Raw genomic sequence first — 25550 nt, 5'->3', positions numbered from 1 at the left:
ATAACACTGCACGGGGATGGCTTGTGTAGAGCTGAGATGTAGTCCCCTCTGGGGTAGGGCAGCTGGGGAACCACCACACAGTGGTGCTGCGCAACAAGACGCCAGTGGAAAGAGAGAGGGAGTCATCCAAGCAGCTGCCCTGCCTGAGGTACTCACGGAGCGAAGCAATGAGCTGCAGACACCACCCAGCTCTCGGAGACGAGCGCACCGCCGCAGATGTGGAAGCCGTGTCTCCGCACGCTGACCTGCCAGGGCCAGGCCCCATCCGGGGCATCTTGACCGTTGAGGATGCGTCCGGAGACCAAACGCTTGCCACACACTGGGAAGGAAAGCGGGAAGCTGCATTATCCCAGGGCCGGGAGCTACCATCGGCTGTGGAAAAACAACGAGGAGCCTGCTGGCTCTTTAGAGAGGAACCGATCTATTAGGGTGTGAGCTGTCGTGGGTAAAGCCCACTTCATCAGAGGGAGTGGAGTGGAAGTTACAGCCGCAGGGGCGTATAGATAGTTAACGAGTCGGACGTTGTAAATAATTACAGGTGTTACCCAACCAATGAGATTGCAACTCAGTCTCCTTCCCAAGCCACCAGATGAACCCAGGAGTCCTGATTCCAAGCCACCGGCTCTAACCCACGAGCCCCCTCTCCACTCCACTCAAGCCACAACACTTGACTTGCAGCCAGAGGCTGGTAGCACATGGCGGGGCAGCTACAGCTCGTATTTCGCTTGGGGCACGTTGCCGGCCTGGTTCCAACTTCCACAAGCACTTTGACGTGTTCTGGAGCGACACCTCCCGCTCCAGTGTCTGCATTGCACCGTTACCCCTGTGCCTGGTGGGAAGGAGCCTTGTTTGTGCCCGCCTGGGAGAACTTCAGAACGTCCATTCTGGGTCAGACCAAAGGTCTATCTAGCCCAGGCTCCTCAATGTCACAACATCCTTGGGCAAGGAGTTCCACAGGTTGTCTGTGCATCGTGTGAAGGATCTTCCCAGACATTGGAAGCCGCAGGCTGGCAATTGACACACCAGACTTTCTTACCCTCCAGTGCCCAGGGCCCTGTCTCCTGCACTCCCCCAGTGCGCACCACTCTGCTGTCTCTGTGGGCCCCCTCTGCCGAGACTCTCCAGTGGAGAGGCCAAGGGAGGCTGCCCCCAGGGCAGCCCAGTTTTCAGACTCCCCATCAGATTTGGACCACAGCCTCCTTTGTACCCCTTGCTCTAAAACAGCCCAGAGCAGGGCTAGGAAGAGACTTCTTCCTGGGGTCTCTTCCCACCCTGATCGTCTAGGAGTCTGTGATTTCCCTGCCTACACACCTCACAATAACCACAACAATCAGCTCGAACTCAGCCTTCAGCAGCGATTAAGAGCCCCATTCAGCATCACTGGCTGGACACCGACATAATGTGGCTGGCAAAATTTGGGCCTGTGTATGTCACAAGTGGCCAGGGAACAAAGAAAGAGTAGGCGGGGCTAAGATTATTATGGGATCGTGGCTACCGTGGAGGTTAGAATAAGGTCGTCTTGGGAGTAGGGGCACAGTTAAGGTTATTGTGGGGTTAAGGTTATCCTAGGGGTAAAGGTTAAGGGCATCAAGGGGTTAAAGTTATTGTGGGTGTCAGGTTCTCATAGGCTGGAGGCTGTCTCAAGGGAGACCAGCCACTGAAAACAGAGAACCCTGCATCTCATTGAAATCACGGGGTTAAATCAGAGAGGCAGAAACACCTGGGTTCTCACAGTTCACTGGCACAGCCCCGGGGCAAGTAAAGATCCAAGTATTATTTACATAAGCAAATTGAATTACTGCGTGCCATGATGAAGAAAGAAAGAAAGAAAGAAAGAAAGAAAGAAAGAAAGAAAGAAAGAAAGAAAAATCTCGTTTTTCAATCTTTACCCTAACTCCTCCCACCCCCGAAATTTTTTTGTCTTAACTCCAATGATAACCGTCCACCTCTGATGCCCTTCACTCTAACCCAATGGTAACTTTAACCACAAGAAAGCCTTCCCCCTTCTCCCTAACCCCAATATGTCCGCTTCTCCACCTTGCTCCTACCCACTATGCTCTACTGCCATCCTACAGTCCTGGCTCCCAGCCTCATTCTCAGCCCATATGCCCAGGGCAGGTGAGGCTGGCGTCTTGCTGTGGGTGTCTTACCTGTCTGGTTCTGACTCTCCTGAGCACCTAAGGAGCAAAGAAGGCAAAGATACAGATGTCTGCGAGGTAGGGGGAGTGATACACAGTCATTGCTACACATTATACATGATCCGCAGAGTGTACCTGGGGGAATGGGTGCCCGTAGCTCCACCCACAGTTCCCAGGCTCCGCCCACTCCCCCTTAACAGTCTTACTGTCCTCAGTTAAAAATATAGCAGTCACCCTCCAGCTTTCCATCAGTAGGTTCCAGAGTTAACAGCCGCCCACTGATCTGAATGTGGAGGCTCAGGAGTGAGTGTGGAAATCTGAGCAAGATGGGCCAGGGATTGGATCCCCACGTTATTCACTAGCCCAATTCCCTCCCCCACGAGCCAGTTTCCCTTTCCCCTCCCCATGGGACTCAGTTTCCCATCTCACCTTGTGCCAGGCCCAGCAGCAGCAGCACTCTGGCCACGGGGGAGCTGAGATTCCCCATGATCCAGCCTCACGGATCCTTTCTTAGCTACCACCAGCTGCCTCTGTGGCCGGGACGGAAGCCCGGTGGGGCAGGAACATGCTGAGGCAGGTTTTTATAGCCGCAGCCTCCTGCCGCCACCCTCCCCAGAATAGACGTGACCCATCCCTCCAGGAACCCACAAATGCCGTGGCGTTCAGCACCAGTGCAAGAAGGGACTGTCCTCCCGTTCTGCCTGGAACCGCCCCAGACTGGCAAACCCCACAAAGCTCCAGCTGGCTGAGCTATGACATGGGGAGGCCACAAATGACACCCAGAGCAGAGCTTCTGGCAACACGGCCAGGCTGGCTTTCAAAAGACCCGACCACGGTCCGTTAAAAATGTCCCCTCTTCTTCCCCGTCCGACTCGGTCTGGCCTCAGTTTCCAGCCCTTGAAGTCCAGTGAGAACTTTATGTGCTAGACTGAGGAGCCCATGATTACTCAAACGGGTAGCAGAGCACCCACTGCCAGCATGTGTTTCTACTGGTGGTGCACGCACACATCTTGGGGCGCACAATAAAATTTATTCCGCACAGGGATGAAGAAAATGGAGGCAACAGAGCTGTGCACCCTGCACAAGGCTTGGAGGGGTTCTGCTGGCCAAATGGTCCAATTGCCTGCCCAAGCTGCACTTGTGAAAGGTGCCAGTGGGCAGGGATTCAAGTAGAACGGGGTCCGTGGAGCAGGAAGAGGCGGGTTCTGTATAAACCAGCTGGCAACAGAACGGGCAGGAAGGAAGTAATCGCCAGTCACTCCCTGGGAAGAGGGAGTGTCGCTGGGGACGGCCCAGGAAGGGAGCACCAGAGAGGCAGGCGGGGAAACGCAGTGAGATGTGGGGAAGGTCTGGCCTCTGGGGAGAGCCAGCCTGCACTTGGGTTCAGAGTAGAGGGCAGCAACGTTCCCTCTAATATTTTCCATCCTCGTGCAGACTTTTTCCATCCAGTGTGGAATAAATTTTACGAGCACCAAGGCATGTGCGAATGTGCACCACCCATAGAAACAAAATACACTGGGACAGGCTGGGAGGCATTGGAACCTCTCCTGGGTGGCCACACAAGCTTAAAGGGAATGTTGAAGGGCGGGCCCAGGTCCCCCTCCCAACCAGTGATGAAGCAACACCGGCAAAGAAGTGAGAAGAAAGATAAGAGCAACTAGGGTTGCCAGGTGTCCGGTTTTCGCCTGGACAGTCTGGAAATCGTGTCTTCTGTCTGGTAAAAAAAAAAACAGAAAATAGCAGACATGTAAAATATCCAGTATTTTCTTTCTGCCTTGGACGAAAGTCTGGCAGGACCGTTTTTCCACCGCTGCGTCTTGCAAGAGTGGGGGGAGCATGGACCGTGAGAATTTAAAGGCACAGCATCCCTTTTTTTTTTTTTTTGCTCAACCAATTTTTTCCCCCATCATGTTTGGGATTTTTTGTGAAGGTATCTGGTAAGCCTCACAGAATCATAGAATACTAGGACTGGAAAGGACCTCGAGAGGCATCGAGTCCAGTCCCCTGCCCTCATGGCAGGACCAAATACTGTCTAGAGTAGACCATCCCTGATAGACATTTATCGAACCTGCTCTGAAATATCTCCAGAGATGGAGATTCCACAACCTCCCTGGGCAATTTATTCCAGTGTTTGACCACCCTGACAGTTAGGAACTTTTTCCTAATGTCCAACCTAAACCTCCCTTGCTACAGTTTAAGCCCATTGCTTCTTGTCCAGTCCTCAGAGGCCAAGATGAACAAGTTTTCTCCCCCCTCCTTATGACACCCTTTTAGATACCTGAAAACGGCTCTCATGTCCCCCTTCAATCTTCTCTTTTCTAAACTAAACAAGCCCAATTCCTTCAGTCTTCCCTCATAGCTCATGTTCTCTAGACTTTTAATACTTTTTGTTGCTCTTCTTTGGACCCTCTCCAATTTCTCCACCTCTTTCCTGAAATGCGGTGCCCAGAACTGGACACGATACCCCAACTGAGGCCTGGCCAGCGCAGAGTAGAGCGGAAGAATGACTCCTCGTGTCTTGCTCACAACACTCCTGTTAATGCACCAGTGTCACATTTCGCTTGTGGTCCTCTCTGACCCCTAGATCCCTTTCTGCAGGACTCCTCTCTAGGCAGACTCTGGCCAGGCCCCAAATGTTGGTGGATCCTCTTGGATGAACGGAGGAACGTCTCCGTCCATCCCGGGGCATTGTCTGGGCCAGGAAGGGACCGGCTGTTTCGTTTGCCTTGGTGTGCAGAGCAGGAAATGGCTCCGGTTTTCTCTTTTGTCTCCCGGCGGCGCCCATCAATGGCTGCTGATCCCTGGCCCGCTGGCCTGTTTGCCGCACCCCGTTCCCCGCGGACAATTAACTCTGTGATGTCATCAGCATACGGAATGCCCCTCCCTCTAGTTGGGGCTAGATGGAACCCCGGAGTCCTGACTCCCAGATTTCCTGCCCCCCCACCCTGCTGTAACCACTCACCCCCACTGCCCTTCCCGGAGTTTGGGATAGATCCAACGCGGCATTCAGAAGCCATCCTGTTACAGACCGGACAGAGCCGGGCCGACCTGTCGACTCTAAGAAGGCTTGGCAGAAAACGTCCCTCTGTTTACTTCTAGGGCGAGTGTCCCATTGGGGTCTGTACAGCGCCTGGCGTAACGCAGAGCGGATCTCGACCGGCGTCTGTGCCGCATGGTGCACAGCAGCGGCCCTGCGCTTGCCCCGGGTTTGTGCAGTCCCCGAGTGCTCTGGGAGAGACCCGTCGGACAGCTCCCCGAGAGGCCAGGTCCATCCCGCCGTACGTCCCTAATCCAGCCTCCATGCCGTGTTGCTTGCACAGTGATGGCTACAGGGACAGGGAGGGCGTGAGGACCGGGGCCTGGTGTGACAGGTGACGCGGTCTGTCTGCCCCGCGGGCGAGGACGGGCTGGTGGGCGTGAGCGGGTCAGCCGCAGAAGCCCAGGGAGGAGAAAGGCCCTGGGGAGGGCGGCCCAGAGAAGGGCACTGCTCAGAGTGAAGTTCACCACCAGGAACTCCTGGATCCCCCCATTGCGGGCATGGGGGTGGTTGTAGACCCCATATTAGGCAGGGGGGTCCCGTCTGCTGTCCATGACCAGCGCACGGTCCCAGCTCCCAGGGGTTAGACGCCAGCCTTCCGAGCCGGCCCCTGCCGCGATTTTAAGGGGTGGCGGCCGGAGCCCCGGGCTCCTGCGTATTTTTGGGCCCTGAGGCGACTGCCCCCAGACCCAGGCGACAGAGCTGCCCCAACGCCCCCGTGTACTCAGCACGAATCACGTCTCCTTAGCCGGGCTGGGCCCCGCGGCTGCTGGAATCCTGTCCCGGAGCAGGTCTGTCGACACGGCACCTCCGGCTTCCGCTGGGTCATAAACCTGCAATGCACGGCCTGGGGGCTCGCCTGCCGGGAGGGGGGGCCCCGTCAGGAGCTGGCTGGGAACGGCTCCATGGGAAGTCGCCAGCTCTGGGCAGGGCGTGGGGTCTCCTGCGTGGGAGCTGGGGGCACCCGGGTTCCCTTGCCGGCTCTGGGAGGGGAGAGGAGCCTAGTGGGTAGGGTAGCCATGCGTGCGGGGGGGGCGGGCAGAGGGCCAGAAGATTACAGGGCCAGCAGGCTGGCCCACCCAGATTCCTCCTCTGGAGACATTCGCCGGGGGAGGGGGGCGCTTTAGGGGGGTCTGAAGCGCCCCCCTTTTGGGCAGGGAGCTGGTTTCTAGAAAGGCAGGGCGATGAAGGGACGAAAGGGCTTGTCATTAAAGTCCCCCAGGGAGCATGAACTGGTCTCAAACGCAGCCTGAAGACGGGGCAAGAGGGGAGTTTGGCCAGGGAGCTGAGCGGCAGGGCTGGGTACACTGAACACCCAATGTCGGGGGGCTGATTACCCGCCCCCCGGACAGTCCCACAGAGGCGTACGGCCTTTGGGGGCCAGGGCAGCGGAACGGGAGGAGCGAAGGGAGGCAGATGAGACACCGCAGAACGGTCCCAGCCCCGGCCACGGAACAGCTCGGCTTTTAATCCCAGCACGGCCCCTGGCCCCTTGGCTGCGTCTAGACTGACAAGCTTTTCCGCAAAAGCAGCTGCCTTAGCGGAAAAACTCGCCAGCTGTCTACACTGGCCGCTTGAATTTCCGCAAGAGCCTTGACGATCTCATGTAGGATTGTCCGTGTTCTTGCGGACATGCGGGCAAAAGCCCTCTTGTGCAAATGCTTTTGCGCAAGAGGCCAGTGTAGACAAGGCGGTATTGTTTGCGCAAAAAAGCCCCAATGGCGAAAAGGGCGATCGGGGTTTTCTTGTGCAAAACCGCGTCTAGATTGGCCACGGACGCTTTTCCACAAAAAGTGCTTTTCCGGAAAAGCGTCCGTGCCAATCTAGACGCTCTTTTCCGCAAATGCTTTTAACGGAAAAACTTTTCTGTTAAACGCAGTTGCGGAAAATCCTGCCCGTGTAGACGTAGCCATAGTGTGACCCTTCAGACAAGTCACTTCCTCGGGTGCGTCCCCTCGATCCACGGACCCTCCTCTTCGCTTGCTGCTCTGCAAACTCCTCTGCAAACACGCCTGCCGGGCCCGGGCGTAGGAGCCTCACGCAAACAGACACAAGGCTCCTGGGCCCTGCCAGCCAACGCTTTCTCCGCACCCGTTCCTGGGACGAAGCCAGCCGCCCAGGTCAGGGCACAGCCGATAAACACTCGCCCCACAAGCAGCACCAACCTCCTCCTGCCCCCAGACCGCCCTGTGCCGGGGAGGCGGGCGAAAGGCTCAGGGAAGGAGAAAATCCGAAAGGAGCCAGAGTTGCCTTCCCGGCGATGCTGGGGGGCCCGCTGGCACTGGGGTTACCTCTCCCGGGGAGGGAACCCCAGCCCTTGGGAAAAGGCAGGGGCTGGTAACGGGGGGTGGAGCATTAGGCTCGCAGACAGCTGGGTTTGTGGTGACCGGGAGAACCGGATGGCGACTTGCCGGCCTGGTCAGGCTGGGGATCCCTCGAGACATCTGGGGAGAAGCAGGGGGCCCTACAGGCCTCCCCCACAGCGTGGTGCTGGCGGCGGGGGGCGCTGGGAAGGGAGCCAAGGCCCCAGTGGTGTTCCCGGGGTGCGCACTGGTGAGCCTCGCTGCCCCCAGGGGTGGCTCTGCGGTGTAGCTCCCCCCTACAGCCTCGCTGCCCCCAGGGGTGACTCTGCGGTGTAGCTCCCCCCTACAGCCTCGCTGCCCCCAGGGGTGACTCTGCGGTGTAGCTCCCCCCTACAGCCTCGCTGCCCCCAGGGGTGACTCAGCGGTGTAGCTCCCCCCTACAGCCTCGCTGCCCCCAGGGGTGACTCAGCGGTGTAGCTCTCCCCTACAGCCTCGCTGCCCCCAGGGGTGACTCAGTGGTGTAGCTCCCCCCTACAGCCTCGCTGCCCCCAGGGGTGACTCTGCGGTGTAGCTCCCCCCTACAGCCTCGCTGCCCCCAGGGGTGACTCTGCGGTGTAGCTCTCCCCTACAGCCTCGCTGCCCCCAGGGGTGACTCTGCGGGGTAGCTCTCCCCTACAGCCTCGCTGCCCCCAGGGGTGACTCTGCGGTGTAGCTCTCCCCTACAGCCTCGCAGCCCCAGGGGTGACTCAGCGGTGTAGCTCTCCCCTACAGCCTCGCAGCCCCTGGGGTGACTCAGCGGTGTAGCTCCCCCCTACAGCCTCGCAGCCCCTGGGGTGACTCAGCGGTGTAGCTCCCCCCTACAGCCTCGCTGCCCCTAGGGGTGACTCAGCGGTGTAGCTCCCCCCTACAGCCTCGCTGCCCCCAGGGGTGACTCAGCGGTGTAGCTCCCCCCTACAGCCTCGCTGCCCCCAGGGGTGACTCAGCGGTGTAGCTCTCCCCTACAGCCTCGCTGCCCCCAGGGGTGACTCTGCGGTGTAGCTCCCCCCTACAGCCTCGCAGCCCCAGGGGTGACTCTGCGGTGTAGCTCCCCCCTACAGCCTCGCTGCCCCCAGGGGTGACTCTGCGGTGTAGCTCCCCCCAACAGCCTCGCTGCCCCCAGGGGTGACTCAGCGGTGTAGCTCCCCCCTACAGCCTTGCTGCCCCTAGGGGTGACTCAGCGGTGTAGCTCCCCCCTACAGCCTCGCTGCCCCCAGGGGTGACTCAGCGGTGTAGCTCCCCCCTACAGCCTCGCAGCCCCAGGGGTGACTCTGCAGTGTAGCTCCCCCCTACAGCCTCGCTGCCCCTAGGGGTGACTCTGCGGTGTAGCTCCCCCCTACAGCCTCGCTGCCCCTAGGGTTGACTCTGCGGTGTAGCTCCCCCCTACAGCCTCGCAGCCCCAGGGGTGACTCTGCAGTGTAGCTCTCCCCTACAGCCTCGCTGCCCCCAGGGGTGGCTGTAAGTATCACATCCCTCCTCTCTCTCCCCCCTCCCTGGCCACGTGATGGAAACCAATCCCATTCCAGGCACATCCCCTTTTCCTGGCACAGCCCCATCCCGACCTTGCTTTCGGTTAAGAGGACGCTGCAGGCCCAATCCGGCGATCCCAGCTCGTCCAATTCTGGAGGCGTTCTGGAGCAAAGGGACTTGCAGACAGACGCAGACAGACGCAGACATCCCTGAACTGTCTAGATTGTTGGAGAGGCAGCTGCCGTTCAGCAAAGAAAAAGAAATCCCCAAGACGACCACTAGAGAAGAGCACGGAGAAGCCCTGGTTTGTGTTTCTCTTGTGGCTAGGCCGGGTTGTTTAATGAATAGCTCAGACGCAAGGCGGTAGCCCCACCCCCAGGGCACTGCTGGCCAATAGCAGGGCGCAGAGGAGCAGCGGGCCGGGAGCTGGAGCGCAGCCGGCGTTGGGCTGGCTCCGAATGGTGACGTTCACCGCCCCGAATTCCACGCTGGGGAGCCGCTGATGGATCCAGTCCGAGTAGGCGGAGACCAGGGTGTAGACCCCAGGGCGGGCGGCGAGGCCGCAGTCGAATCCCCAGCTCACGATGCCGATGAGGAACCAGGAATCAGCCTCAGAACAAACTAGGGGACCCCCAGAATCACCCTACAGAGAGAAGGAGAATTAGTAAGACAGGGCCCCTCACTCCTGACCCACAGCCCCTGCTCTCACAGCCTCAGGGTCCCGGATCCCGGCGTGCCCCGAATGCCCTCACCTGGCAGGAGTCCTTCCCTCCGGCGGGGAAGCCAGCGCAGACCATGCCGTCTCTGATGGGCCGTGACCCGGGAGACCCCGGGATGGGCTGGCTGTACAGGTCATTGCACGTCTGGGTGTCCATGAGCGAGACCTGAACCTCCTGCAGCGTGCGGGGGGCAGGGAGACTTTCTGGGGAGACAAAAGGCAGCTCAGCAGGGCCTGGCTCCCCCTGCCCCCAAGCTGGGTCACCCCCTATTCCCTGCAGGGCAGAGACGCCCCACCTGGGCCCTACAGACCGGGGGAGGCGGGAGGTTTTATGCACAAGCGGAGTCCTGGCTCCCAGTCCCTGCTGTAACCATTAGCTCCAACTTCCCTGCCAGAGCCAAGGAGGGAACCCAGGAGTCCTGACTCCTGGCCCCCCCCACTTAGCTCCCCAGCCCTCCCTCCCTTCCCACAGCTGCCTCCTTTCTCCCGTCAACGACACGAGACTCCTGCAGCAAAGACAGTCCAGGCTCAAGGGCTCTCCCAGGCCTCCTTTGCCCGCCCCCCCCCACCCTCCCATGCCGTCTTACCGCCGGACTGCACATTGCCCCAGCCGGTGACCCAGCAGAGGGTGCCGTTGGCGGTGGCGTCGCTGCTGCGCGGGAGGCAGACGGGCAGGATGTGGGTGGTGTAGTGGAGGGGCGTGCGTAGCCGGACCAGGGCGATGTCGGAGGTGAAGGTGTCTGGGTCGTATTCACTGTGGATGATGACCTGGGCCACAGCCGTGGTGAAGGCGTTGGCACTCTGGTAACTCAGCTGGAATTCCCCCAGGGAAATGGAGTAAGCGGAGAGGGACAGACGCCTGGGAGAGGGGAGAGACATGGGGCAGGAGTGTGTGATTCTACTCCCGCCCCAGAGCGCAAATGCAGCCACCTCTGGGGTGGGGCGGCTGGAGAACAGCCTGGAGTACTCACGGATTGAAACAATGAGCTGCAGACACCACCCATTCCTCCGTGACGAGGGACCCGCCGCAGACGTGGAATCCCTTGTACCGGATGCTGGCCTGCCAGGGCCATTCCCCGCTCTGGGCATCCTGGCCCCCGACGATGCGGCTGGAGGCCACTGGCTGCCCACAGGCTGGGGGCAAAGGAGGGGAGGGGTGTAAATAGACCCCAGGAGTCCTGGCTCCCAGCCCCCGGTTCTAACCCACCAGCCCCGCTCCCCTCCCGGCACGGGGAGAGAAAGCGCCCAGGTTGCTTACTTGACTGGAACGCCGTGGCTCCTGGAAGAGAGAGAGGGAGGTGTGAGCGAGGTGTGATGGAGAGCCAAGCCCTGATCCCCTCCAGCAGGGGGCAGCCCTGCACCCGTGTGGGCACACACACAAACACCCCCACTGTTTCCATGGGCAGACCCCCAAAATATCTCCTCTCATGACCCCATCCGCTCCTTCCCTCAGGGCTGCCGCTGGCTCATTCTCTCCTGCATGGGTGGGCCTCTCCCTCGCAACCCCCAGGAACTCTTCCCTGCCCCACTCCAGCCCCACACATCCCCTCCTCTGCCCCCAGCCCTGCCTCTCTCTGCCCTTCCTATGCCACCCACATCCTACCATTCTCACAGCCCCCAAACTCATCTCTCCTTCTCACTTCCACCCTCACGCCCACCCAGCATACATGCAGAGAACCCCACCTGGGCCTTTTCCTCTGGAAACCCAACGAAGGCAGAGTCCCCCAGCAGGGAGTCCCACAGGTTATCAGTGAGTGAGGCATTCTACATGGACAGCTCCAGTCCACTGGGTTTGGATATGGGTGGGACAGACACCCCCTCCCCTCCCATGGGCGAGGCTAGTCCTGGCTCCCAGGCCCCCTTGCTGTAACCTAACAGACCCCCTTTCTGCCCCAGAAATCAGAACGGAGGCATCCTGGCTGCCAGCCCCACACCCAGCACCCCTGTTCTATCCCTGTCTGCTCCCCATGCCAGCAGACTCCCGTGGTGAGGGCCCCAGAAGACCCCGCACTCACCTCCCAGCAGGGGCAGCAGCAGCAGCAGGGCGGGCAGCAGGCAGCTGAGATGCCCCATGGGACCGGCTGCCTCGACTCCCCCCAGCGTCCCCAAGGTCACACTGGTAAACTGAGCTGTAGATCCACCCGGCGGGCGTGGTGCTAATGGGTGCACCGTCCTCCCAGAGCAGGGCTCAGACCAAGGTGTCCTGCTGCCCGGCTCCCCTTCTCAGGCCATGCTAAGCCAGCCCACTCACTGCCACTCCCCTCCCTTACAGCCCTGGTGCCCTGGTTCCCAGCCCCTGTGTACCCTGCATCATGGGTAGCCGGAAAAGGCTGGTACCGGGCACAGGGTGCTGCTCTGTGGAAACCTTCTGCCAGCTGCAGCCGGCCACGACCAGGGCTGGGTTGAAGAGCTAGGGTTTCCTTTCAAGCATGCGATGCAAAACCGGCTTGAGCTCCCACCCCGAAACTGTATGCACACCACCCCGGGCGCCTCGGCCACGCTCGGCTTCCTTTCAGCACACAGCCTGAGCGCAGCAAAGACACGGTCCCTGAAAGGCACAATGTCGCCCGGCACGAATTGGGGAAAAGGCCGCCAGCAGGGGTTGGCGAGGCAGCCAGGAGAGAGGACCAAATGCAAGTGCTCATAATCATCTCTGCGCTGGGGTCCCACAACCGAAAGCGTCTCTTCTGGGCCAGTCTCTGCCTCCTCCCCCTGCCCCACGAATGGGGCTTGTCCTAGCTCGGAAAGGGGGTCCCTGGTGCAGGGGTGCCTCCGGGTGAGTTCACCTTCCACGCAGGGCAGATGGTACTTTGCTGGATCCATCACCTGAGCGCTTGCATTTGGTCCTCTCTCCTGGCTGCCTCGCCAACTCCTTGTCCAGCAGCCGACTGTCAGCCCTCTGCTGGCCCCTGGCTGTCTGCTGGTCAGCCCAACCCTTCCCAAGCGGGGTCGAAACGTGCCGGAGCAAGGTCCCGTTTCAGCTCCCCTGGGAACCCTTCGCCATAACAAAAGGCTTTTAATGACGCGTATTAAGCTGTTTGAACAGTGGGGAGGAACAGGTTCAACCAGACCCGGGAGGGAGCCGTTCGGAGCGTCCAGCTTCCTGCCCCCACCCCTCTCTCCATCCCCAGCAGCTGGCATTGGCGCCCCAAGGTTTCACACGGCTGCTTCGGCGGAGGCTGCTGCCCTCCGTTGGGACAGGCTCGGCGCGGCTCCGTTCCCTTCACTCAGCCGACAAAGACGCCATTTCCTGCCCTGTCTCTCAGCCCTGCCCAGTCCCAGCACCGGGCGGTGGGCTGGCTGCCTAGGCAGGGTTGGGATGTCCATGGACACGCAGCTTGCACCTCAAGTCTCTCCCCGTCCCAGATGGCTCCGGGGAGACTCGTTCCCATCCTGCTTACACACGAGCCAGCAGCTGTAGTAAGAGGAAGGCCTAAAACACGAGTCCGTGTAGCACAGGCCTGGTCTGACACCTCGCTAAGAATAGACAAACCATGGGTGACACAAAGCAAAGCTAAGCAGTGAGCAAGAGGCAGGCCCCTGCCCACAGGACTTGGCGTGAACAGGGCTGAAAACGCTACTTGGTAATACGCCCAAGTGCCGAACAGTCATTGGTGCAGGTCATAAGTTGAAAACACATGGTACCACCAGCTCCTTAAAAAAGCCCTTGGTACCCACTCCCCACAGATACCGACCCTGGGTCCCATATGAGGAGAGATTAAAGCGACTGGGACTTTTCAGCTTGGAAAAGAGGAGACTGAGGGGGGATAGGATAGAGGTCTATACAATCATGAGCGGGGTGGAGAAAGCGAATAAGGGAAAGTTATTCACTTGTTCCCATAATATAAGAACTAGGGGCCACCAAACGAAATAAATAGGCAGCAGGTTTAAAACAAATCAAAGGAAGTTCTTCACACAGCGCACAGTCAATCTGTGGAACTCCTCGCCTCAGGAGGTTGTGAAGGCTAGGACTAGAACAGGGTTTAAAAGAGAACTAGATACATTCATGGAGGTTAAGTCCATCAATGGCTATTAGCCAGGCTGGGTAAGGAATGGTGTCCCCAGCCTCTGTTTGTCAGAGGGTGGAGATGGCTGGCAGGGGAGAGATCGCTTGATCGATACCTGTTCAGTTCACTCCCTTTGGGGCACCTGGCACTGGCCACTGTTGGCAGACAGGTACTGGGCTGGAGGGACCTTTGGTCTGACCCCGTCTGGATATTCTTATGTTCAGAAAAGGGTCAGAAATGACAGCCTGATGGATCGAGATGATCTAATCGAACCACAAGGTGCAGGGTGATGAGTGGTGTCTAAGTAGCGGCAGAGGGTGGTAACCTGACAGTGTCAGAGGGTGGTAACCTGACAGTGTCAGAGGGTGGTAACCTGACAGCGTCACTGGGTGGTAACCTAACATGTCAGAGGGTGTCAACCTGACAACGTCACTGGGTGGTAACCTGACAGTGTCACTGGGTGGTAACCTGACAGCGTCAGAGGGTGGTAACCTGACAGCGTCACTGGGTGGTAACCTAACATGTCAGAGGGTGTCAACCTGACAACGTCACTGGGTGGTAACCTGACAGCGTCACTGGGTGGTAACCTGACAGCGTCAGAGGGTGGTAACCTGACACGTCAGCAGTGGTGTGCGATTTGTTTGTACCTGTATATAACGTGGTGTCCTGGGGGGACAGGCTTGGTGTGACCTGGGGGCGGTGGGCGTTTCCCCCGGGCCGGGTCCGTCGATTGTTGCGGGTACATTGTCCCTGGTTGTGGCGGTTCAGCAGAGTCTACTCACGTCTGTGGCCGAACTTGGCTCAACAGGAAGCCTGGCCGGGCCCTTTCGCCCCTGCTCCGGTGTGTGGCCGTGGGGACTACGGGCGCGTCGGCCCGGCCCCAGTGCGGAGCACACGCCCAAGCAGCCGTCTGGTTGTCAGCAGGCCCGGGGCCAGAGACCTGGGGAGACACCTCGGCAGTAAGTCCTGGCTCCTGCTTGACTAACTGCAGCAGCTCCCAGTGCGGCTTCGGCAGGAGGCTGGGGGTCAGCGAGCTGCCCCGGTGACCCCCCTGCCCGGCGCCGGCCGTCTGCCTGGCTGGGGAATGTCGCCCGGCCGGTCCTCCCCGCACCCGCCTCTGCTCGGCCGCCCAGGGAAACCCCTTCTTAGAGCTCCACCCCCGCAGCACCCTGCCCCCCCCCATTCTCAGCCCCCCCCCCCGCCCCGTATTGGTCCCTGGCTCCATCCCCTGACCCCACGAGGCTGCCTCCCCAGCCCACCTGGGGATCCAGGGTATGGGGGCACTGGCTGACACAGAGCGGGGTGGTGCCTCCTGAAATAGCCAGGGCATCGCCGCAAGGGGGCCCCTCGGGCTCTGCTGTGTGTGTCGGCGTGTGTGAGTCCGTTTGTGTAGCTAAACTCTGGGGGGCGGGGTGTCTATAGTGGGACTCCAGGATGTGTGTGTGTGTGTGTCAATAGCAGGACACGGGGGCGGGGCATACACGTGTCTGTGTGTATGTGTGTAGCTGAACTGCAGGGTGTGTGTGTGTCGGCATGTGTGTGAGTGTGTTTGTGTAGCTAAACTCCGGGGAGGATGTGTCAATAGCAGAACCCCAGGGTGTGTGTGCATACGTGTGTGTGCATGTGTGTAGCTGAACTGCAAGGTGGGTGCGTGCATTGCAAAGCTGCCGGGTGTGTGTCTGTGTGTACCTCCGGGATGTGTGGGATCCCTGGTGTTATCTCTGGGAGGAGCAGGGACAGGAAGAGGCAGGGGAGGGGCAGGGCAGGGGCAGAGCTTGGGGAAGGAGGCGGGGTGGGGGCAAGGCCGGGGCATGGCGGAGGTCAGGCATTGCCCTGGAGAAATGAGGAGGTCGGTACCTACGTGTGGTGCATCCTCCGCATGGGCAGAAATAAAAGCCTTAGGCTTTCAGCTTGGAGAGACGGCCTAGGGGGTATGCCAGGCTCTCTACAATCAGAACTGGGGTGGAGAAAGCGGCCGGGGACGTGGTATTTACTCCTTCTCCTAACACAAGAACCTGGGAACCGGGGGGGGGGGAGTGGGTGAAATGAACAGGCAGCAGGTTGCAAAGAAACACGAGAAAGCATTTCTTCACCCAACGCGCGGCCAACCTGCGGAACTCCTTGCTAAGGGATGTTGCGGAAGTACAAAGGGGGTACCAAAAGAATCTGGAAAGTTGATGGAGGGACCCTGGAAACATATAGTGAGCACTCAGCGCCAGGGCGGGATCAGCGGTTGGCAGCCAATCAGCTCTCCCCAGCTGGCTCTTTGGCGCAAAGCCCCTGCCATGTGTTTGGCTGGCAGATGTTGGTGCAGATGGTTTCCCCGGGGGAGGGCTGCAGCTGTCAGTCCAGTGAGCCAGGCTGGGGCTAGCAGGGACATAAGCAGCGTCCCGGCTGGCCCCACGAGGCTGGGGGGCAGCTGCGGAGACACAGTGTCCGGCACCCACCTTTGGCACAAAAGCTGCAAAATTCCCCCTTCCCTCCGCCCTGAGATTAACTCTTAACCTCCCGAGCCAGCTCAGCAGCTGGTGCCCCCGTCACGGTCCGCCCCACAGGTCGCTGGACTGTCGCTTCGTGCTGTGAGACCCCGTAAGTCCCTCGCAAGTCTTCAGACAAACGCTCTGTGTCCCGTAAGCACCACTGCCGGAACAGGCCGCGGCACAGTGAATACTGGCCGGGGAGAGACACCGACGCCGCCCAATGGCGTTCTGACCCCGCCGTGTCGGACGGGTGCGGGGCTGGATCGCTGGCTTGCCATGCCGCCTTTCCTTTGCGTCCTCTCGCTCGGTAAACCCCCTTCTCCAGGCGTGCAAACCCCCTTCTCCAGGCGTGCAAATCCCCTTCTCCAGGTATGTAAACCCCCTTCTCCAGGCGTGCAAACCCTCTTCTCCAGGTATGTAAACCCCCTTCTCCGGGCGTGCAAACCTCTTTCTTTGGGTGTGCAAACCCCCTTCTCCGGGCGTGCAAGCCCCCTTCTCCAGGCATGCAAACCCTCTTCTCCAGGTATGTAAACCCCCTTCTCCGGGCGTGCAAACCTTCTTCGGGCGTGCAAACCCCCTTCTCTGGGCGTGCAAGCCCCCTTCTCTGGGCGTGCAAACCTCCTTCTCCGGGCGTGCAAACCCCCTTCTTCAGGTGTGCAAACCCCCTTCTCCGGGCATGCAAACCCTCTTCTCCGGGTGTGCAAACCCCCTTCTCTGGGCGTGCAAGCCCCCTTCTCTGGGCGTGCAAACCCCCTTCTCCGGGCATGCAAACCTCCTTCTCCAGGTGTGCAAACCCCCTTCTTCAGGTGTGCAAACCCCCTTCTCCGGGCATGCAAACCCCCTTCTTCAGGTGTGCAAACCCCCTTCTCTGGGCATGCAAACCCCCTTCTCCGGGCATACAATTCCTCTTCTCCAGGCAGACTGCAGCTGCAAACTCCCGGCGTGTCTCCCAGGGACAGGTGCTGATCCCCAGCGTCCTGGCCGCGTGGTGACTCACTCGGTCCCAGCTGGCGTTCCAGGCCCCATCTCCGTGCCGGGGGAGCCATTCCCATGGGGTAGCGCTGTGGGGCTCCACCCCAGAGGCAGCTGCTGCGAGGTGCCAGATGGACCCCTCTGTACAGATGCTGGAAGCTTGTAAGAGGTGTATCCCCCCCACACCTGTCCGCCCCCCCACCCTCTCCTGCTCTCTTCTCTGTCCCTGGGGTACCCAAGGACTCTCCCTCCCTACGGGTCAGCGGCAGCCCCCCACGTTGGCACCCAAAAACCACGCCAGATCCGTTGTATGGGCAGGTGCTTTTAATCCCTCCCGTCCCACCCAGCGTTTCTCAGCCAGTGGTACGAGGACCCGCAGGGGTGCTGCAGAGACGTCTGGGGGTGCGCCAACACGACTGGCACGCGGAGGAAAACCGAATTCTTGTTTTACGTTTTACAGAACTTTATTATTTTTGTACTTTTTACACCCAAAAATGTCAATGCCCGCCCCCCCCCCCCCCCCCCGTTTACGACGACGTTCTTTAAATAGAGGAGTTACAACGGTAGAAAAAAATGGTGGGTCTGAAAACTAAGCACTGGGGGGACTTTTTTTTTTAAAGGGGGTACTTCTAAAAAAAGGTCGAGAAACGCTGTTCTAATCGTTTCCGTTTTCTGCCTCCATCTCTGGAGGACTTTCCCCAGGGTCTGTCTCTCGGCGCATTGCCAGGAAGAGCGGGTCCCCTTTCGGAACCCCCTGCTAGCTCAGCTCTCAGATATGGGCTGGGCGGGCAGCGCTTGGATTCCTTTGTAAGCCGCCCGGGCTAGCTCGGCCGCTGTCAAGGCGGGGGAGTGGGCGGCCTAGGGTTAGCATGGGGCCCTGGCCAGAGGAACCAGGCCAGGCTGGAAGGCGGGGGGTCAGAATCAAGAAGCGGGAGGGGGGCTCCCAGGTCTGTCCCCAAGGAACAGGATCCCAGGATCAGAGAGCAGTGGCCAGCTCCGGAGGCCGAGTCCTGTGCCCAAGAGCAGGCGGGCGGAGCTGGGAAGTTGGAATGTGCTGGTTCCCACGTCTCCCCCAGGGCAGGGGGCCTGACAGCGATCAGAGATGCAGGGAGATGCCCCCGGGCGACAGGCAGGCAGGCGCAGGGACGGGGCGGGCGGCGGAGCGGGCTGGAGGAATGCCGGGCAGAGGAGAGATTGGAGGCCGCCGTGATCTCTCCGGGCTGTGCCCTTAGCACCGTCCCTGCCGTGGACTCAAACCCTCCCTAAGGGACTGGGGGGGGCTTTGGTCATCTCGGGGGCTCCCCGGTCACTGCCTGCCACTCTCACCGCCCCCCGAGTCTGTCCCTGCCCCCTCCCAGGCACACGCCGATTGCACCTGAGCTTGGATGGGGCAAGGGGGCTTGGAGGATGCCTCCCCCACCCCTCCGGCCAATGCAGGGCAGTGCTGGTGCCTTGGAAAGGGTCTGGGTGGGTGGTGGGTAAACTGAGGCAGAGAATGGCGACGGGGGAAACAGGCCAGGAAAGCGGAACGGCAGGGAAAGAGAATTCAAGCAAGTGAAGGAAAAGGAAAAGAACAGACCCGCCCCCCCACCCCAAAAGTGGAGGAAGGCTACAGCCACTCCGTGTGCATGCGTGTGTTTGTGTGTTTGTGTGTTTGTGCCCTCATTAGCATTAGCAGTTGTGTGTGTGTTTCTGTGTTTGCGTCTTCATTGGCATTAGTAGCGCGCGCGTGTGTGTGTGCGTGTGTGTGTGCACGCGTGTGTGTGTGTGCGTGCGCCTGTGTGTGTGCGTGCGTATGTTTCTGTGTTTGCGTCCTCATTGGCATTAGTAGCGCGCGCGTGTGTGTGTGTGCGTGTGTGTGTGTTTGTGTCCTCATTGGCATTAGTAGCGCGCATGTGTGCGTGTGTGCGTGTGTGTGCGCACGCGTGTGTGTGTGTGCGTGCGTGTGTGTGTGTTTGTGTCCTCATTGGCATTAGTAGCGCGCATGTGTATGTGTGTGTGTGTGTGTGCGCGTGTGCGTGTGCATGTGTGTGTATGTGCATGTGTGTGTGTGCGCGTGTGCATGTGTGTGTATGTGTGTGTGTATGTGCATGTGTGTGTGTGTGCATGTGTGTGTATGTGCGTGTGTGTGCGTGTGCGCGTGCGTGTGTGTGTGCCTTTGTTAGCATGAGTGGTGTTTGCACCACGCCAAGCACCCATCAGAGGCAGCGACCCCTGGGCCCCCCGGAGGGCGTTGCAGGGGCTGCTGGGGGCGGGGCGGCGCGGGGGCGCTCACAGGAGCCAGGACACAGCCGTGGCCAGGAGGAGTCCGGCGGAGGCGAGGGGCCGCGGGGGGGCCGCCGAGGCCCAGGAGACGCGCACGGTGAAGGAGGCCGTGGGGATGTGGCTTTGGATCCAGTCGGCGTAGGGGGGCAGCAGGGTGTAGACCCCCGGGCGGTTGGGGCGCCCGCATTCCACGCCCCAGCTCACCACCCCGGCCAGGAGCCACGCGCTGTCCCATTCGCAGACCAGGGGGCCCCCCGAGTCACCCTGCAGAGAGCAGGACCAAGGGGTTAATTCCGGGGGGGCCCTCTAGGGGGTGCCAGCTGGGACTGGGGCTGGCTGGCTCCGGGGGGCAGGGAAAGGGGCATGGGGCCTGTCCCCTCTACGGGTGGGCAGCTGGGACCCAGCCCCATGGCGGGGTCTGACTGGCTCCGGGGGGCAGGGAATGGAACACGAGGCCTTTCCCCTCTGGGACTCCGGCTCCGATCTGGGATTGGCTGGCGTGGGGCGGGGGGGGGGGGTGTCCAGGGAGAGGAGACGGGCTCTCACCTGGCAGGAATCTTTCCCCCCTTGCGAGTACCCGGCGCAGATCATGTCGTCCTTGATGGGGTCGGCCTCCTCCGGGTCCTCGGGGTAGGAGGCGGAGCTGAAGAGGCTGTTGCAGGCGTCTCTGCCTATCAGCGGCACCTCTGCCTCCTGCAGGGTCTGGGGGGCTGCCAGGCTCACTGGGGACAGACAGCGGGACAGGGCCCAGTCACCCCCATGGAGCAGACCCCACTCAGCTGAGCACGGCTGGACAACTCTCAGCCATGGATGGGACTCCAGCGCCTGCACCCTGCTGTGCTGGCCACCAGGGGGAGCCCTTGGCCATGCCATGGGCAGGCACACTCTCTGAGTTGGCCCAGCCTTCCAACCAGTCTCTCCCAGCCTCAGTTTCCCACCTGTAAAGTCGGGGGGACGATCCCAGCCTCCTTTGCAAAGCGCTTGGAGATCTGGGGGATGGACAAGGCAGCAACTGATCAAGGATCAAAGTCACGGCCACCCCCAGCCACAGTTGCTCCCCTACCCCAGCAGAAGGATCCGCTTTGGGTGCGAGACCACCCAATACACCGCGCTCCAGCTCCAGCCAAGTCCCTCGCCGCACAGTGCAACGCCAGGGACCGGAAACAAGGCTGGGAGAAGGAAGGGGGCAAAGACAAGAGGGCACTAGCCCTGGGCCAGCTCCAGGCCAGGGCACTAGCAGGCAGGGCCAATCGGCCTGGAACTCAGCCTCAAAGGAGGCCTCGAATTTAGACCCTCGGCATTTGATAAATTCCACCGCTCGTTTTTATGCACCTCCCGGGGGGACCCAAATGAGACCCACGCGCCAGCCCACAGCCCTGCCCTCCGGGGGGCCCTCATCCTGTGTCTGGTTGCTCCCAAGGGTGGGTGGGGGAGCTTGGGCTGCTTGGAGGCGGGGGATGGGTCTTGATGGGACGGGGCGTCCTCAAGGTAGGGAGGTGGGGTGAGTTCTGCTGCGGCCTAGCGGGATAGGGCCCCCCCAGGCAGAGGCAGGATAACGGGCGCCCTGACGGTAAGGTGGCGGGGTGGGTTCCAGCGTGGCCCAGGGGATGGGGAGGGCAGGGGGCTCAAGCCCCCCCCACACACACACACTCGGGGAGAGGCAGGATAGCCAACACACCGGCTGCCCTGGTGGAAGGCAGGAGAAGGGATGCCCTGAAGATGAGGTGGCAGTGGGGCGGGTTCCAGCATGGCCTAGGGGATGGGGCGTTCACCTGGGGAGGGCAGGGGGGAAGCATTTGTGCCAAACCACGGTTCGGCGAGCCCTGGTTATGATTGGGGTTAGGGTTATAGGGTTAGGGTTAGGGTTAAGGTTAAGGTAAGGGGTAAAGTTAGGGTTAGGGTTAAGGTTATGATTGTGGTTAGGGTTAGGGTTAGGTTTATGGTTAAGGTTAAGGTAAGGGGTAAAGTTAGGGTTAAGGTTAGGGTTAAGGTTAAGGTAAGGGATAAAGTTGGGTTAAGGTTAGGGTTAGGGTTAAGGTTAAGGTTAAGGTAAGGGGTAAAGTTAGGTTTAGGGTTAAGGTTATGATTGTGGTTAGGGTTAGGTTTATGGTTAAGGTTAAGGTAAGGGGTAAAGTTAGGGTTAAGGTTAGGGTTAGGGTTAAGGCTAAGGTTAAGGTAAGGGATAAAGTTAGGTTTAGGCTTAAGGTTATGATTGTGGTTAGGGTTAGGGTTAGGTTTATGGTTAAGGTTAAGGTAAGGGGTAAAGTTAGGGTTAAGGTTAAGGTTATGATTATGATCGTGGTTAGGGTTAGGGTTAAAGTTACGGTTATGATCGTGGCTAGGGTTATGATTATGGTTCGGGTTAGAGGGTTAGGATTAGGATTAGGGTTCGGGTTAGAGTTAAGGTTCGGGTTGGGACAGATTATCTTTAGGTGTAGGAAGAACGTAACTGTTAATTTAAAGGTCAAGGATGAGGATAGAGGGCAGAGCACGATTTAGCGTTTAACACCTCGTTCACATCAAAAGCTAAGTAGGGGACACTTCCTGCCCACACAATTAGCCTCATTAGCCCCGACACTGCAACTGACAGGTACTTTTCCCCCCTTTTCTCCCTTCTCTTTCTGATATAAATTCTGGGTTCCCATTTTTTCCCCGCTCCATCTCATCTGAGGAAGCGGGTTGTGCCCACCAAAGCTCCTGACCCTAGCTATATATTGTGGTTCGTCTCTAAGGTGCCACAGGTTGCTCGTTGCTGTTAAAGTTACACACTAGCGGGGCTGAGACGTGTAGGGCTTGTGGGCGGGTCCAGGGAAGCTACGTTTCCCGGTGAATGGCGAAGGGTTGTTGATCCTGGCCCAAGCGTGGGTGCTGAGGTTTTGTTGGGGTGAGAATCAAGGGTCCGGGTGACGCTGAAAGAGTTGGGTAGCTCGGAAGGATCCGATTTTGACGGGTGACTGTCGATTTCACCCTCCGCGTACACACTGGGGACACGAGGTTTCTACTGACATTGAACTGTGCGCGAAAAATGCCACTCGCTAGGGCTGCACCTTACTGTGTTTCAACGGGGCTGCGTGACGCAGGGAGTCCCCGCCCGGACGGGACCACGAGCTGCTGCTATCTGTGCAGCCTTCCGAACACTTTCGCTTTCCAAACCACATGGTCCTCCGGACTCAGCTGATCAGCTCCCCACGTCATTCTCCGTGGCTGTTTTCCACCCACCAGCCGGGGCACCTCGAGAGCCTCCTGCCCCGTTAATTCCCCCCATCCCGCCAGCCCCCCGCTCTCCCCCTCACCTCCGTGCTGCGTGTCCCCCCAGCCAGTCACCCAGCACGGCAGACCGGTGGGGAACTCCACCGAGGAGGCCGGAAGGCACACGGGGAAGATAACGCGGCTGAAGCTCACAGGGGTTCCCAGCTCAACCAGGGCAATGTCCCCGCTGGAGCCGAGATCGGTGTAGCTGGGGTGGATGTAGATATTCTTGATGGAAGAGGATCGCACACTCTCAGAGGGGTTCAGGAGCTGATACTCCCCCAGGTTCACCATGTAGGCAGATTTGTCTCTGCAAGACACGAGAGGCACATAAAAAAGGCTTGCCCAGCTCTCGGATGCAGCTGCTTCTGGGGCAGAGCGGCTGGGGAACAGCAGTGTATAACGCCGTACAAGGATGGCATTCCGGGCCGGGAGATGAAGACACCCCTGGGATGTAACAGCTGAGAAGAGGCCAGACAGTGAGGTGGGTTCATTTGGCACTGAGAGGCAGCTGTCTCTGGAGCGTGGCAGCTGGGGAACAGCCCCCGAGCCATGGCTTCCGGCCGGGTTACTCACTTCTTGAAGCAATGAGCTGCCGCCACCACCCAGCTCTCAGCGATGAGGGACCCTCCGCAGATGTGCTTGCTGCCGTCGCGGAGGCTGACCTGCCAGGGCCAGGACCCATTCTTAGCATCGCTGCCCCCCACGATGCGGGGCAGCCCCACTGGCTGCTTACATGCTGGGGAGAAAGAGAAAGAGGGGAGCAGAGTGACTAGAACCCAGGAGTCCGGGTTAGAGCACCTTGCTGTAACCACTAGCCCCCACTCCCCTCCCAGAGCTGGGGAGGGAAACCAGGAGTCCTGGCCCCCAGCCTCTCCTGATCTTACCCCTAGACTCCACTCCTCTCCCAGTGCGGGGGAGAGAACCCGAGAGCCCTTGACCTCCCTGTTCTAGCCACTAGTCCCCACTCCCCTCCCAGAGCTAGAGAGAAAACCCAGGAGTCCTGGCTCCCAACCCTCCTGCTCTAACCACTAGCCCCCACTGCCCTCCCAGAACTGGAGGTAGAACTCAAGAGTCCTGGCTCCCAGCCCTCCTGCTCTAACCACTAGCCCTCATTCCCCTCCCTGAGCCAGGGAGCGAACCCAGGAGTCCTGGCTCCTGCTTGCCTGGCACGTTGCCTGTACCCTGCCTTCCCTCCCCACTCAGGAGCTCTCAAGCCCTGGGCCGGTTCCCAGGCCCCCAGCGGAGCCCTCACCTTCCAGCCAGGGCAGCTCGAGCAGCAGCAGCAGAGCGGGCAGCGGGCAGCAGGCGGCTGCCATGGCCCAGAGGCATCCAGCACCCGGGGCGCAGGATCCGGCCGGGGGAGGGAGCGCTGGCGGGAGGGGCATACAGATACCGCCTCAGTTTCGCAAACAGAAATATGAAACCAAAGGGCAGCTGGAAGGTGTCAAAGGGAACGCCCCTTCCGAGAGCCAGGGTGAGAAGCCAGCAGTCCTGGCTGCCAGCCACGCTGCTCTAACCACTAGCCTCCACTCCCTCCCAGAGCCTGTGTGAGAACCTAGGAGTCCTGCCAGCCCCCCTGCTCTAACCACTAGCCTCCACTCCCCTCCCAGAGCCTGTGTGAGAACCTAGGAGTCCTGCCAGCCCCCCTGCTCTAACCACTAGCCTCCACTCCCCTCCCAGAGCCTGTGTGAGAACCTAGGAGTCCTGCCAGCCCCCCTGCTCTAACCACTAGCCTCCACTCCCCTCCCAGAGCCTGTGTGAGAACCTAGGAGTCCTGCCAGCCCCCCTGCTCTAACCACTAGCCTCCACTCCCCTCCCAGAGCCTGTGTGAGAACCTAGGAGTCCTGCCAGCCCCCCTGCTCTAACCACTAGCCTCCACTCCCCTCCCAGAGCCTGTGTGAGAACCTAGGAGTCCTGGCTGCCAGCCACGCTGCTCTAACCACTAGCCTCCACTCCCTCCCAGAGCCTGTGTGAGAACCTAGGAGTCCTGGCTGCCAGCCACGCTGCTCTAACCACTAGCCTCCACTCCCTCCCAGAGCCTGCGTGAGAACCTAGGAGTCCTGGCTGCCAGCCCCCCTGCTCTAACCACTAGCCTCCACTCCCCTCCCAGAGCCTGCGTGAGAACCTAGGAGTCCTGGCTGCCAGCCCCCCTGCTCTAACCACTAGCCTCCACTCCCTCCCAGAGCCTGCGTGAGAACCTAGGAGTCCTGGCTGCCAGCCCCCCTGCTCTAACCACTAGCCTCCACTCCGTCCCAGAGCCTGCGTGAGAACCTAGGAGTCCTGGCTGCCAGCCCCCCTGCTCTAACCACTAGCCTCCACTCCCCTCCCAGAGCCTGCGTGAGAACCTAGCAGTCCTGGCTGCCAGCCCCCCTGCTCTAACCACTAGCCTTCACTCCCCTCCCAAAGATCATTTACTGGGTTACGCTCTGGTTTCGTTCTCACTCCATTAAACCCGACATTATTTCCTCGTCAAGGCAGTTAATAGGTTTAATATTTAAGCCTAGATATAGGTGAACTCCTGTGCTAGCCACACGCTCAGCTGGGACCCCTTCCCCGCCATCCCCCTGCCCCCTGCAGTCCCCACCCTGGCTCCCATGCCTGTGGATACAGTCAAAGAGCTGCTTCCATCCCGGCCCTTCCCAGAGCCAGAGAACCACCTCCTGCGAGCCTGTGCCCGCCTCTTCCATGCCATTCATCTTACCGCAGGGCAGTGGGGCTAGTGGTTAGAGCAGGCAGCCGGGCGCCGGGACGCCTGGGGTCTCTCCGAGGTGTAGAAAGGGGAGCCGCTTTCGGATCCTCTTCGAACTCACCGCCGGGTGGATTTACAGCTCTGTTTACGAGCGTGACGTCCTGCCTCTGCCTCACGGCCAGT

At 60.0% G+C, this 25550-nt stretch overlaps 3 protein-coding genes across 4 annotated transcripts in view; all 3 read right to left on the bottom strand.

The window, feature by feature from the left end:
* The window catches only part of LOC102443778 (serine protease 27-like), a 7048-nt gene extending 6165 nt beyond the window's left edge, over positions 1-883 (bottom strand). The window contains exons 1-2 of the mRNA XM_089778865.1: positions 822-883; positions 157-339 (exon numbers count right to left, since the gene is read on the bottom strand). Coding sequence (XP_089634991.1) covers positions 157-339; positions 822-883 — 245 coding nt within the window. The remainder of the gene's footprint in view (positions 1-156; positions 340-821) is intronic.
* Positions 884-9198: 8315 nt separating this feature from the next.
* The window catches only part of LOC106732768 (transmembrane protease serine 9-like), a 40295-nt gene continuing 23943 nt past the window's right edge, over positions 9199-25550 (bottom strand). Inside the window, exons 6-11 of the mRNA XM_089778864.1 lie at positions 11718-11921; positions 10961-10981; positions 10674-10836; positions 10290-10561; positions 9737-9906; positions 9199-9627 (exon numbers count right to left, since the gene is read on the bottom strand). Coding sequence (XP_089634990.1) covers positions 9334-9627; positions 9737-9906; positions 10290-10561; positions 10674-10836; positions 10961-10981; positions 11718-11921 — 1124 coding nt within the window. The 3' untranslated portion in view covers positions 9199-9333. The remainder of the gene's footprint in view (positions 9628-9736; positions 9907-10289; positions 10562-10673; positions 10837-10960; positions 10982-11717; positions 11922-25550) is intronic.
* Positions 18717-25509, bottom strand: LOC106732767 (prostasin-like). 2 transcript variants are annotated; one of them, XM_075928747.2, is made up of 6 exons: positions 25380-25509; positions 23931-24047; positions 23252-23414; positions 22720-22985; positions 19973-20148; positions 18717-19690 (listed from the first exon to the last, which is right to left on the bottom strand). In XM_075928747.2, exons 2-6 carry the CDS (start codon positions 23992-23994, stop codon positions 19433-19435), a joined length of 927 nt encoding a protein of 308 aa, XP_075784862.2. In that variant the 5' UTR covers positions 23995-24047; positions 25380-25509; the 3' UTR covers positions 18717-19432. The 2 variants fall into 2 exon arrangements, with proteins under 2 accessions (XP_075784862.2, XP_075784861.2); XM_075928746.2 differs by lacking the exon at positions 25380-25509 and having other exon boundaries at positions 23931-24738.

This window comes from Pelodiscus sinensis, chromosome 5, assembly GCF_052426305.1.
Source record: "Pelodiscus sinensis isolate ZL-2025 chromosome 5, ASM5242630v1, whole genome shotgun sequence".
NCBI lineage: Eukaryota > Metazoa > Chordata > Testudines > Trionychidae > Pelodiscus > Pelodiscus sinensis.
Note: the sequence above shows the minus strand (reverse complement) of the source record. Positions and strands in the feature narration are given on the sequence as shown.

Coding starts and splice junctions, on each gene's coding strand:
- LOC106732767 (XM_075928746.2), bottom strand. CDS start 24,063: ATGCCCCTCCCGCCAGCGCTCCCTCCCCCGGCCGGATCCTGCGCCCCG. Junction 22,986..23,251: donor GCAGCTCATTGCTTCAAGAA/GTGAGTAACCCG, acceptor CGTGTCTTGCAG/AGACAAATCTGCCTACATGG. Junction 19,691..19,972: donor GGGGGAAAGATTCCTGCCAG/GTGAGAGCCCGT, acceptor TGCTCTCTGCAG/GGTGACTCGGGGGGCCCCCT.